Source organism: Arachis ipaensis, chromosome B3 (assembly GCF_059453495.1).
Source record: "Arachis ipaensis isolate K30076 ecotype BB chromosome B3, ASM5945349v1, whole genome shotgun sequence".
NCBI lineage: Eukaryota > Viridiplantae > Streptophyta > Magnoliopsida > Fabales > Fabaceae > Arachis > Arachis ipaensis.
This window is the reverse complement of record NC_142438.1, coordinates 3,914,713-3,928,475: the sequence shown is the minus strand read 5'-3', so window position 1 is coordinate 3,928,475 and position 13,763 is coordinate 3,914,713. Positions and strand designations below refer to the sequence as shown.

At 34.3% G+C, this 13,763-nt stretch overlaps 2 protein-coding genes across 3 annotated transcripts; one reads left to right on the top strand and one right to left on the bottom strand.

Moving 5' to 3' along the window:
* The first annotated feature begins 1,425 nt into the window (after positions 1-1,425).
* On the top strand, positions 1,426-8,925 carry LOC107629169 (uncharacterized). Its single transcript, XM_088508820.1, has 11 exons — positions 1,426-1,870; positions 1,994-2,203; positions 2,344-2,594; positions 2,733-2,819; positions 2,982-3,132; positions 3,343-3,485; positions 3,609-3,800; positions 3,913-6,470; positions 6,600-6,708; positions 6,920-7,000; positions 8,512-8,925. Exons 1-11 carry the CDS (start codon positions 1,702-1,704, stop codon positions 8,584-8,586), a joined length of 4,026 nt encoding a protein of 1,341 aa, XP_088364946.1. The 5' UTR covers positions 1,426-1,701; the 3' UTR covers positions 8,587-8,925.
* Positions 8,926-10,022: 1,097 nt separating this feature from the next.
* Positions 10,023-13,449, bottom strand: LOC107629170 (mitogen-activated protein kinase 3). Of its 2 annotated transcripts, XM_016331884.3 has the most exons (7): positions 12,986-13,449; positions 12,572-12,701; positions 11,614-11,751; positions 11,176-11,508; positions 10,857-11,040; positions 10,449-10,652; positions 10,023-10,367 (listed from the first exon to the last, which is right to left on the bottom strand). In XM_016331884.3, exons 1-6 carry the CDS (start codon positions 13,144-13,146, stop codon positions 10,483-10,485), a joined length of 1,116 nt encoding a protein of 371 aa, XP_016187370.1. In that variant the 5' UTR covers positions 13,147-13,449; the 3' UTR covers positions 10,023-10,367; positions 10,449-10,482. The 2 variants fall into 2 exon arrangements, with proteins under 2 accessions (XP_016187370.1, XP_016187369.1); XM_016331883.3 differs by having other exon boundaries at positions 10,023-10,652.
* Between the last annotated feature and the right edge of the window lie 314 nt (positions 13,450-13,763).

Here is a 13,763-nt window from a genome sequence, read left to right as displayed (position 1 = left end):
TAGCTAGCAACATTCTTGGATAATTAACGCGCCTTTCAACATGCCCTCTGCAACAATCAAGTGATGTAGTCATGTGTTCCCGCTGCTTTGTCTTTGGATTTGACATTCATCCTCGGCTTAGATTTGCTTTCTTTTTCGTATGAAAAAATAAAATAAAAATGCATCATCATGTTCGTCTTTATTGCTTTTGAGTTTTTAAAATTATTTCGATACTTGCAATCAACTATATATTAATCCTCTGCCCCTGGTGGCCCCGGAGAGAGGAATCACAAAACAGTGGTGATACTTGTCATGGTGGCACCTACACAGCTAAACTAAAACGAGTAAATAAGTGAATATTTGTAGACACGGAATAGTCCTAGTTATAGATTGACATTCTTGAAATTAATATATTAAATAAATAATTAAGTTTACATAAAAAATATTTTGTTCGAAATTAAAATTGTTCATCCCAAAAAAAACCTTCACAATATTAGAGTTCCCTGCAATGGAATGACCGAATGAACAAAATAAATGCAGAATAACTGAAGGAAACATTAGGGGTGTGCATGGTCCGGCTTGGCTCGAAGATCCGGCCTGACTCCGAACACTTTAGGATCTAATTTGGTGTGATTTCATTGGATCTAGGGTCGGATAAATGTCTCAAAAATAGACCCGTACATTATTTCGGATAGAGTCCGGGTTATAGCTCGGGTCACCCGAACTCAGTCCGGTGGCCCGGTCATCATATACAAATAATATTTTGTGTTATTAGTGATGGATGATGGCTATTCTTATGTGGAATTTAAGTATTGTAAATCTTAATATTTTGTGTTATTAGTTATTATAAGACTATAAGTTAATGTTTTATGTTTAAAATGCATAAGATGTTAGACTAATGCATAATATTGTATTATTTGTATTAATTTAAATATTTGGTGTTATTAAACAATATTAGTATTGATTACGGTTATGCTTTAATTTTAGAGAAGAATTAGTTCTTGTTATATTTTTCTAAATGAATTTTACCATATCAAATAATGGTTGGAGTATTAGAAATTTGGATATTTTCACATGCTAGTTTATGAGAAGGTATCAAGGTAATGTAATGTTAACGATCCGGTTTTTACCCGGTATAATCGTGATCCGAAAGTGTATAGATTTCATCGAGTCTAGGACTGGGCTCGGGTCTAATAAATAGGTCCGATTTCACCCGACTCTGAACACCCGTAGGAAAGATTAAGGCATTAGGCTAATAAAGTAGATAATTAAATGGATTTAGCTAATTAAATATAGTTTTTCTTTGGTCAACGACTTGGTAAAGTAGTCAAGGACTCACTCAACTTGGTAAAGGGCCGAAGTCTAGGCTCTTCACGGGCCACATAGGAAGAAATGGTAAAATAACTAACGACCGAACAACCCAAGCTCCTAAGCTCAATGACCATTGACCAATCACATTCATTCCCGTACCGTTGGATGGCACCTTCTTAGTTCTTTCAAATTCACATACCTCATCTTGTAACTTCCTTTTTTTTTATTTTAGGTGAACTCATAATGTAACTTCAAACCCTCGTATAAAAGCGACGGTGATTGTTCCCTTCCCGCTCAACCTTCGTTTCAAAATTTCAGATCCAACAATAATAATAACCGTAACCGAACGCCAAATCCAAATCCAGATCTATTCGCATTTACTGCGATACTGATGAGAAGAGAAGAAAAATCATGGATTCCATTTCTAACATCCCACTCTTAGAAATCACAGCCGAAGACGATTCCCTACTCTTAGATGCTTCCACCGCCGGAGGTGACTCTGCCGTCTCCTCCGCCGCCGCCGCGTCCACCGTCTTCTCCTGCTCTCCTCTAATATCTGTCCGATCTCTCCCTCGAACAAGTTAGTGCTTCGTACTTTAACTCTTAAATTACGTTATTTCCAATTTCATTTAAAATTTTCACAAAAGAAGTCGATGATTTCAAATAGTAGTCCTCTGCGGTTGTTGATGGTGTGATGCCGCAGATGGTAGGGTTGGTGACGTGAACTCCGAAAACGCCAGTGCCGCGACGCAGAAAGACAGTAAGAACAACAAAGAGAACGTGATTTGGAACAACAAACCGGAAGCGGCAAAGCTCAGCATGGAGCCTCAGCAGATGAAGAGGAAGAAGAAAGAAGGAGGCTACAATTTGCGAAAAAGCTTGGCGTGGAATCGTGCTTTCTTCGAGGAAGAAGGTATAATTTTCAGTTCTACTATTTCTCGATTCACATCGATAAAAATTGAGGAATATTAGCGGCAAAACACTTTAAGGTGATATTTATTACTAAATTATAGTTAATAATTAGTTATTAATGTTGAGTGTTAATCGATTAAGGTGTTTTGAACCCGTTGGAACTTTCGATGATTAGTGGCACTGCCACTCCTAAGAGGCCTAACACGGTGTTGAAAGCTATCAACGAGGAAGAGCCAGCTAGTGCCTCTATAGCACTTAAGGAAATTGAAGATAATTTGTTTAAGCAATCCTCGGAAGGTGTTGTTTGCACTGAAAATAGAAGCGTTGGTGCTGCTGCTTTTCTATCTCCCAAATCTGGAGCATCAACCAAGGTTAAAGCCTTTGCTTCTGTGGTTAGTCTCTATTCTGCTGCTGCTGCTGTTGTTGTTTTCCTTTTTTTTTTTTTTTAATTATTTTGTTTATATCTATGATCTATCATATGCACCTTTTTTTTTATATTTGATTTTGGATTACCATATGTGATTTGTTAGGCTAAGCGGAAGGTGCTTGCAAACAATGATACTGTTGTGAATAGACCTAAACGAAACGTGTGTCTCCGGCCAGCAGCTTCATCTTCATATCCTTGCAATTGATTGCCTAGATTATATGTTAAGTAGGTGTTTAGTGTTTTGCTTATTTTATTTTATTGAGTTGTTTGTGTTTCTGGTTTTCTGCATCTTTTCATTTTTAACTATAGAAAGGTTTTCTTCTTTACGCCTTGACCTTGACTCCTTTGAAAACTGAAAAGACCTGAACCAGTGAAGGCAACAAATAGGGAATCAAAAGCCACTAATATTGGTCCAAAATCCAATGCATCGGTGGTTGCAAATACGCCCAGGAGAGAAACGTTGATCACAAGTTTACCTAAGAGAAATCACAATGCACATCCGGGTAAGCTTTGCAATTTGTTTTTGTTTCTTTTTTTAATAGGTGCTTTGACCACTCTAAATATGAGAGATATGTTTGCAAACTATTACTGTATGGTATTAATAATTATAATGTGAAATCGAAAAGTCATCCAATTCAATTTGATTGAGGTTTTTAATCTCAATTTGATGAATAAATTTCTTGTGTTTTGTTGACTTTGTGTCTCTTCGACAGCTACTAATATCCAAAAGTATGCTGGAGCAAAAGGCTTGTCAAAAAACCCTAGAATTGTGCCACTGCCAAATAAGCCAAAAGTTGATCAGGCTGATAAATGTTCAATTTCCAGAACTGTCAACAAGGAAGCTAGAAAGCATTTGGTTCGAACTTTAACCTTCTACAGGCTTTAGCTTTCAATATTATTTGCTTCATCAGTTGTTTAGTCATTTTAGTTTAAATAATAAGCATGCGATTATTCTCTTGATGTTTTTGAACATGCACAGGATAGCTCAATCTCAGAAAAATCTGTACCATCTGGACAGCATCAATCAGGATCTAGAGGACCTAATGTTTCAGAAGCTTGTGTCCCACAAGTTATTTTGGAGACTAATGAGAAAAAACAAGTGAGACAGCTTCAGACAACAAAACCATCAGGCCTAAGGATGCCATCTCCCTCATTGGGATTCTTTTCTCAGGTATAACTTCCCTATTTGGCTCCATATTTGATACTTAAGTCTATACATCTGTAAAATGATGCTTATGCGTATGATCTCGTATTTAATTATTTATAACTCAACTGCTTTGCAGGCCAAATCTTCCAATTCACACAGCCAATTACAGAAAAGCTCTATACCTTGCAAACCTGAAGAGAATAATTTTCCCAAATTAAGGAAGTTGGAAAGACATTGTATGGATGAGGCAAGACTCCCACAAGTATCTAGTAAAGGGTCTGACATTGTTGAAAACACAATAAATAATTGCACTGAGAAATTCAGTTTGCCAGATGTAAGGTCAGAAGCAAGCACTGAAGTAAATAGTAATCGTTTAACAGCATCAGTAGTGGAAAGTCATTCATTTGTCCCTGGAAAGATAAGTGAGCAAGAAATGGTTGAAAACAAGCAGAACTACATGAATGCAGAGCTACACTTTGACTTAAAATCTGAAGAACAAGCAGAACTACACAAAAGCGAAGGTGTCTCTAACATGGAGGACATGGAACCCCCTAGACATGAAAAGAAGCTTCTTTCAAAGAGTAGTCATAGCCATGAGCAGTTGGAGAAAGAGGTTGACCTCCCTTTGGAAGACACGTTACATGATGTTCTGTCCTGTGCGAGTCAGTTGGTAGTTCAAGAACCAGAGCCCATAATCCATCATAGCATGCATAGAACTTTAATAAAGAGAGATAATATTTCCAATACAATGCCAGATGCCGTGGTACAAGGTGAAGAACAAGTCACTAGTAATGTTCTGACTTCTAATGAAAGCTTCTTGCTACAGCAAAAAGATACCAAGTCTTCCAACGATACAAGACATTCTGGAGAATTCAAGGAACACAATTGTGTCAAGACTGCAGAAGCAAATGACAATGCTGGTGGTTATGACAAACAAGGAGATGCTGCACAAGCGGATGTATTGAATGGGAATCCCTTGGCCAATTGCAGCGTCAGTACCCCAAGTATTTTAGGGGTAGTTAATCGGCAGTTAGAGGGGGAACAAATCAGTATTCCAAATCATAGTATAATAGGAGAAATTAGTTCAGAAATTGAAAATGAATCCCAGGGAAATACTTCTGAGGTCATTTGTGTGATAACTGTATCCTCCAAACATCCCCTTGAGAAGTCTGTACCAGAAATTCGTGTTGGTTGTGAAAGTCAACCAAAAGTAGTTGAAAGTGAATACCGCCAGCATTCACTCAATGATCAATCAGGTTCCATTCCAGGATCAGTGGATGAAGCAAGCCACCAGATTGTTGATTCAAAAGCAATGGATAATAGCACTCAACCAATTGAACTGGATAGGATGTGTGACGATTGCATAGCTGTTTCAAGTATTTGTGACGGTGAGGTAAAAAATGTATCTCCAGGAAGCAGAACAATTTGTGAGAATAATACAGAAAATATTCACTTTGTGAAAGCTGACTGTGACTCAAGGGCAAATGATATGTTGATTAATGACCACTGCAACATGTCTGAATGGCAGCTTAGTGATGATGATTCTTCAATGGATACCTCTATGAGCTATGATGATCAGTATGATGTCTCAGGAAACTTTGAGCAGCATGCTAATATACTTCCTGAATGGCAGCTTGGAGATGATGGTTCTTCTAGGCACACTTCAACACAATTAGATGATCACCATGATGTCCCAGGAAATTTTGAGCAACGAGCTGATTCACATTCAGATTCTGAAACAAACAAAATGGTTTGTGAAGATGAGAGTTTGGTGAAAACTGACGGTCACTTGCTTGATGAGAATGAAGTTTGTGGTGCGACCAAAGATTTCATTTCAAACACCGAAAACTCTATTTGTAGTGGATCTGAAAACCCCTCCCGCTTTTTGCAACTCATTGTACCAGCTCAGTCGGTCACGGAATTAGATCACACTATGAGCAAGAGTGAGAAATCACTTGCGAAAGATGTACAGCCCCTGAACTTTGCTGAAAATCCTGAGATTTATAATTGCAACAGTGAACAGTGTCTTTCAGTTGCCAATGATCAGCTTCCGTCGGTGGGTGATATTGACAATAATGAAAAATCTCATCTTTCGGAACTGCAGGGGACTACTGTTGTTTATGCAAATTCGCAGCATGTTAATAACATAATGCACTTGGAGGGTGATGGGGAGACTACAAATACTGCTTACTCTGAAGAAATCAAGAACCAAAATCTATTTGAGGGTGCATCAAAAGGAAGCATTATCTCTACAAGTGAAAGCAACTATTCAAATCATCATACACAACCAACGCCAGAGTACAAAGATGGAAATCTTGAAGCGGATGACAGGTTAGAATGCCTGCAAATTGGTAATATGAAAGTTTGTTCCACTGACATATTGCCAACAGAAGTTCAATTCAATGATCAAGTTGTGTCTGCTGAGTTTGATTCCTTCATAAAAAGCAGTGAAGATATCACCGAAGAGGTAGTTACTTGCCAATCTGATGTGCATTGTTCTTCTAGTGAAAATTCGAAGTTACCAGCTTCAGATAATGAGCCCTTTCACACAAGAATCCCACAAGGGAGCGAAGTTAGTTCCCAGGAAGCGAAAAATAACATTCTTGAGGATCATGAGTTCACTAATATTGACACTCAGAATCAGACAACTGGCAGCCTTCATTTAGCAGAAGAAAGCAGCAAAATAACTCATCAGTGAGTACCTTATTTAATGCGATAAAATTTGCTGTTCTATCTTTTGGCAACCTTTTCAATTTTACATGTACAACATAGTTTGGATACTCTGCACATTTTGTGATGTAACATTAAATTCGTGAATGGCAGCGAGAAATCTGCGACGAAAAGCAAGCCGGAAGTCCCTTCTGTGAAGATTCCACCAAATGTTGCTCCGTTTTCTGATGAATGGTTAGCTGCAATTGAAGCTGCTGGAGAGGTAATCGCATTTCCTGACCTCAATTTTGCTTCTAAACTCGATTTCTTTTTTTGTAATACTTTTGTATAGGGTTACGTCAAATGTTCATGTTTGTATCGTATATGGCAATTAACTCATTATTATTACACGTCAATATAATAATTGAATCGAAGAAATCTGATTCATTTTATGGCGTAGATTTCCAATGTCTGATTATTTACGGTGTTTACAGGAGATTCTTACAATGAAAGGCGGTGCAGTACAAAATTCCCCCCCTGAGAAGCCTCAGCAAGAACCAAGTCCTTGGTCCCCGGTAGGTTCATTCTGATCTAACTTTTTTTTTTGGACAGATATGGGCTGCAGAACCCAACCCATACAAAACATACAAGGACACATAGTGGTGCAACAATAATGAAAACCCAACCACCAAAAGCATGTCGCCTTACCGAATTCAAAATTGAATGCTGAGCTTATAATTAAGCGCATAACTCCACCATGCTTTCTGTTTTTGGTCAAAGTAGAGGGCCTAGGCCCATACATAAAAAAGGAAAACGTACATCACCCTAATCTCTTTTATGACTCTCATCACTTGAAGTAGGCACTCGCGCCATATGCTTTTTATTATTATTATTATTATTATTAAACACTAAATTTAAACATGTCTAGAAACTAAAATAATTAAATTTGTATTTAAAAAAGTATTTAATAAAAATTATAAAAATGAATATTTAATTTATCCTTATTAAGTTATTTGAAAAGATTATATTTAATTAAAATTATTTGTATATATTAATTAATTACTTATATTTGAAATTTAAAAATAACTATTCATCTTATTGATTTTTTTTTTTTGTAATTTATTCTCTAATTACAAGAATAAACTATTTTTGTAAAAGAAAATTATGATTAGCAAAATGGATATTATCAATAATTGTTACTCATATAAAAAAATTAATAATAATAATATCAATATATAAATACAATTAGAAAAAGAAATAAAATTGTATTTGTAACTATAGATCCAAAAATTAAAGAGTATATGTAAACTATTGCATGAGATAACTAATTTGTGAATTTAAATATGGTTTCAAGTAAATATGAATGTGTTAATAATAATTATTTTCAAAAATTAGAAAAGATACGCACTTTTTGAATAAAAAAATTAAATGTTTATTAAAAATCCTACACTTTTCTAAATGCTTCTATATGAATTGATTTTCTCTTATTAAGGTTTTAGTCTTCTATTTTGATGGTAAAATTTTGTATTTAAAATTTAACACATTGTGGAGAATTTTCGTTCAAAAATTTTAAAATCACAATTGTGTTAAATCGATGTTTTTATTTGAGTCTTTTCTCCAATTTTATGATGAATTTTTTCAAAATAATAATAATTCTCGTCAAAAAATACATTAGCACATACGAATTGTCTTGTCTTTTGTTGTGATTTTTTATAATTTATTGGGAATAATTATCTTTTAAATTAAAATTTAATAAGTGTTCTTAATATTAATTTTTTTTCATAACCTTTTATCATTAAATCACCTTAAAAAGAGTAAATGAAGAAAACAAAACTTAATATACCCATATAGATTAAAAAATATTATACCATCTAAAAAATTTGTGTAACCAGATAAAATGATGTTAAATGTTTAAGAATAATTGTAGAATTATCTTAATTTTTTTTAATATATTATAAATAGATTTTATGAACTTTGGAAGCTCTTCACGGATCATTGGTCACTTCTGAATCTGATTTGCGCTTGGTATTTGGATTGGTATTGGTATAAATATTAATTTGCTTTCTTTGTTTCATTTCGGTTGTAGGTTCGTAAACATCAAGCCATTGGACCGTATGATTGTACGAAACACACTAATATCCCACATTCCGATTCCTCATGACAAAAACTCTGATTTGTGATTTGATCTTACAATCATATCTTCAATCACTAACTTTTTCTTCGTTGCTGGTCTCTTTAACTAAAGACACGTTGTATGGAGCAAGGAGCGATGCTCCATGAAAATGTTTTCAAAGAGCAAAAAAGATTTTAAAAAAAAAAAAAAAGCTTATTTTCACTAACTGTAAATGATATCCGTTATACTTATACTTGGTTTTACAATTGTATAATGATATATTTTATGATTTTCCACTATCTGTAGAATATGACTAACAACAAACTGAATAATGATCCTTCGCAGATTTACGAAGATCTAATGTCAACGCTTCATGTATCTTCTCTATATAGTTTGTTTAGTTATCATTAAATGGCTTTTATGAATAATATAATTTGGATATGTTTTAGGTACTTCTATTAAATACATGGATTATAATAGTAATTAGGTATATAAATAATAAAAATCAGTTTATATTGTCGTGTTATAATTTTTTTTGCTCTAATATTGGTTCTTTTTATCCCACACGTTATTTTTTATTCCCTATCAGATTATAATCTTCATAGATGTTTTAAAATGAGGCTCAATGAGGCAAGTCTCAATGATTTGACATTAGCAACCGATGAGCATCAAGTGAAAGTTGTTACCCAATTTTTTTTTTATTGTTTAATTTGTAAATTTTATTTCTAACGCTCAACATATACTTGTTTAAATTATAATATTAAAACACATTTAAATGATAAAATATTAGAATAAAATTAAAACAAAATACAAAATGGTTAAAAAAATTATTACTCAAGAAATATTTTTGCGAATAAAAATAATATTAAAAATATTAGTAAATAATATTACTTTTATCAAAACTCACTTTACATGTTAGTACATGTCAACTTATTATCGTTACGTCAGTATCTTTGATAAGGGTATTAACCTTTAAAATCTAAAGTTTAAAATGAGACATATTCAAACGATAAAGGCTATATATATAGTTTTAAAATTTTTCAAAAATTTATGACTTATTTTTTATTAATTAAATAAATTTTAACTCTTAATTTGTTATATTTTTATATCAATAATTCACATTTAAAAAGATAACATAATAATGAAGTTAATTATTTTTCTGGAAAAAAAAATATAAAAGCTAAAAAATGAAAACCTGGAAACTGTTTGTTACCTGACTTTTTTTTTTTTTTTCAAAGAATGTTGTACATTCTTTGTTTTTCCCGATACGCATTAGCATTTGCTATGCCTCAACTTTTAGACGCTCTACTGACCAAAGAACGAAAAAAAAACTTTTAGACGCTCTGCTGCATTTCAGCCTAGGATTAAAATTCTCAAACACAAGGCAATGTGAATTCCACCACTTTTTGTAATGCAGTAATTCCTATCTAGTTATACTATGGTCCGTGCACGGTGCACCTAATTTTCTAAACCATAGAAGAAAATGTTCTGAATATTCAGCTCACTGAAATTAAATCATCTATACAGATAATATAGCATATAAAACTGTAATCAAGGTCGCGAAAAGTTACAAAGCAAAATAATTTAGCCAACACACAAGGTGAGTTGACCACAAAAACAGGCCCTCGGCCCAAAAGAAGAAAAGAACCCAAGATATTGAATTCTGGGGAGTAATAATCATTATATGGTGCTTTACAACACTAAGGCACTCATTTGTTTTAAAAGCAATAAATTGAACCTAACTAATCTCACATATTGAACAGGATTTACCCGGGAAGGTTTGATCAGCAATAGGATTCAATCCTCGTTCTAACTTGGTTCTTTCCTGCCTGTAACAACTTCCCACTGTGTTGAACTTTGCAATAAAAGAATTGATTACACATTATTTTTTTTTAATAATTTATTATTACCTTCTAAACTTCAAATTGCTCATGTCATTTTACTTTAAGCATACTCAGGATTGAGTGCCAATGCCTCTCTGTAGATCATCTCTTTTATTTGTTCTTCATCCAACTGCTGTTGCTCAAAGTCAAATGAGAATGGTTCCATGCAGACAGGTTCGTCGGCTATATCATGCAGCTTTTCAAGATATGGATGGGCCAGTGCTTCTTCAACTGCCAGTTTTCAAACAAAAAGAGATGAAATTTAGCACAATTTTATTCAATACAAGAAACTCTGCTGTTGCTACACCAGTGAGTTGCCTCCAGGTTTGTTCTAAAATCCAAAGCTAATGCAACGCCCACAAATGTTCAAATGAGGCAATACATTTCTTTGCACGGTTACATAAACATAGACAAAAAGGATATTGAGAAAGTTACCTGTAATTCTTTTAGTTGGATCAATTGTCAACATTTTATCAACAAGATCAATGGCCAAGGGATGAACATGGGGGAAGACCCTAGCTAAAGGTTGGCGAGGATATTGAGGAAGTTGTCGGATATATCTTCTCGCATCCTCACTTTTCACTAACCCAAGGTCTGCCTCAGTTGGAGTGCCAAGAAGCTACAGAAAAGTAGAAGTGTAAGCACTACGCAAAGATTCAGCGGACTTACTCTCGACAGTTTTATGATTATCAGATTATATGAGCTACTAAAAAGATGTTCATGAAACTTTGTACATTGTTTCTTTTCAACTAACCTCTGTCAATAGGCGCATCTGATGCACGTGATCCTTCCCTGGGAGGAGAGGCTTTTTATTCATGAGTTCCATAAAGATGCAACCAACAGACCAAACATCAATTGCAGAAGTGTAATCAGACGAGTTCAACAGCAGTTCAGGAGCCCTGTACCACCTTGTGACAACATACTCTGTCATGAAATCATTTTCTAAAGTTGGCCGCGCAAGACCAAAATCAATAATCTTTAAATCGCAATTTGCATTCAGCAACAGATTGCTTGGTTTCAAATCTCTATGAATTATGTTTGCAGAATGTATGTACTTCAGCCCACGAAGAATCTGATACAAGAAGTACTGCAAGCACAACAGCATATAATCATCAGTAAAACCGAGGGGAGAAAAAAAAGCTCCAGTGCCAAAATGCAAAAAAATCATAGTAAAAAAATTGTGAGCATTCACCTGGCAGTGTTCCTCCGACAGGCCCTGATTGGAGCGAATAATGTGATGAAGATCAGTATCCATGAGCTCCGTAGCAATATAGACATCATTAAACTCTCTACGAAGGGGTGGAGGAATAACATCTCTTAAACCAATCACCTGTTTTTACAAACAAAATATTTTATTAATCAGGCTTTGATAAAATGATAAAATGTTAAAATCTTATCAGCATGAACAAGAGCAACCATTTTCAGGAAGTAAAATGTTACGATCTACATGAATTTATAATGGAACCTAGTACGAGTAGCAACTCATATGCCTTCCGCATATCAGGGATATCAGGTAACTGTCATCAATTATGCTTGGCTCTATTAAATGATTGCGTTTTATCCATCAAACGTGTGGCCACATGTATCTTATGGCCATTTATGTTGCCGCTTGAACAAACTTTTGACAGCAAGAATCAATTGAATTTGTATAGCATATACCATACATAATAAGAATCACAGAAAATCATTTTACTCAAATTGATGTTATAAGTTGCAAAGATTCAAGAAAATAATCAAATAAGTCAAAAGAGTCAACATCTCAAATCCATCCAAAGGTTAAAATAAAGAGCAATGCTCCTAACGATACAAAGATTTATAGTATGGAAGTGCATGGAGCAGCGGATAACAAATCGTGGTGGCATTTCGCAACTGATCAAAATAAGTTGAAAGTTATGAACAGATGGAAAATGTTTTTCACACTGCAAAAGTTCGTTCCACTTATCATTTTTCTCTAAAAATAATATCGCGCCAAAAAAAATCGCTATAAAATTCACACTGCTAAGTGTCTTTGTAACTTTTCTCTAAAAATCATAAGCTATCACTCTGGAAAAAAATGTATATATAACAACTGGCTACAAATTCAGAGAGATAAGCGTCACTGTATACGATATCCAAACTATATTAAACTCGAGAAAGGACAGACAACTCACGTTTTCATGATCCAGATGCCTCAGGAGCTTAATCTCACGGAGTGTGCGCTTCGCATCCATGTGATTATCGAACGCGTTCGCTATCTTCTTAACAGCAACCAGCTCATTAGTCTCAGTATTCAACACCGAGCTTCAAAAATCACAACAAACACAAAATTCAGCTTAATCAGTGTCTTAATCTACTACAAAAACAAAACTAACCAAAACCTTAAAAAAAAAAAAATCGAAGTCAAAATTCTCGCAATCATCATCTTCGAACAATTCAGCTCCGATTTGAACAGCAACACATAAACACACAGATTTTCACAAAAACTCAGAAAAACTACCGCGATTTCAAAAGCGAAAAGAAATCAAAACGACGATTCAACTCAAGAGAAACATGAAAATCAAGAAGAAGCAGAAGTAAGTAGTTACCAAACGATTCCGTAAGCTCCACGACCGATAGGCATGATCGGAGGACGGTACTTAGCGGTGACCTCAAAGAGGTTACCGAAGATGTTGTACTGAATGAACTGTCCACCGTGAGTCGGAACCGCCGGAAAATCCGCGGCACCGTTTGGATTAACGCCGGCCATCGGTGTTTTCTACTTTCTCTCTCTAAACGGAGACTTTTAGTTTCTCTCTCTCTCTCTCTCTAGAAACCGTTGAGAGGGACGAAGGAAGGTTAGTGTGTTGAAGAAGAATTTAAATATAAAGAAATAATTGGGAATTTATATAAGAGGAAGAGTTACGAGTGAGTGTGTGAGTGTTCGTTTTGCGTGGTCTACTCTACTCGGTTGGGTAAGCACGTTTTAGTTTTCGAGTTACACTTTCACCTTCGAAGCAGGTGTAAGGAAGAAGGTGCGAAAACGCGCGAGCGTAGAAAAATTAACAAAGTCAAATAAAATTCGGTGTTAAATTTATCTTTAATGTGAATTTCTTGTCAATATAAGAATAAAAAATTTGGAGAAATTTTTGAGTAATCAATTTTTAATATTTTATCATTATTATTTAATTAATATAAATATTAAATTATTTTTAATAAATAAATTTTATTAATTTATGTGTATAAATTATAAAAAATATGAAGATAAATTGTATTGATTTATGTGTGCAAATTCTGATAAATATAAATATAAATTATATATTTTTTTGTGTACAAAATTTTTATAAATATGAGTGAAATTATTGCGAATCAAGTGTTGAAAAAAAT

Excerpts from the sequence above, each read along its gene's own strand:
- LOC107629169 (XM_088508820.1), top strand. The coding sequence starts at position 1,702 with ATGGATTCCATTTCTAACATCCCACTCTTAGAAATCACAGCCGAAGAC. Across the intron at positions 3,486-3,608 it reads AGGAAGCTAGAAAGCATTTG|GATAGCTCAATCTCAGAAAA; the intron begins GTTCGAACTTTA and ends GAACATGCACAG. Across the intron at positions 6,471-6,599 it reads AGCAGCAAAATAACTCATCA|CGAGAAATCTGCGACGAAAA; the intron begins GTGAGTACCTTA and ends CGTGAATGGCAG.
- LOC107629170 (XM_016331883.3), bottom strand. The coding sequence starts at position 13,146 with ATGGCCGGCGTTAATCCAAACGGTGCCGCGGATTTTCCGGCGGTTCCG. Across the intron at positions 11,509-11,613 it reads TGTCGGAGGAACACTGCCAG|TACTTCTTGTATCAGATTCT; the intron begins GTGAATGCTCAC and ends TTGTGCTTGCAG. Across the intron at positions 11,041-11,175 it reads AGATGCGCCTATTGACAGAG|CTTCTTGGCACTCCAACTGA; the intron begins GTTAGTTGAAAA and ends ACTTTTCTGTAG.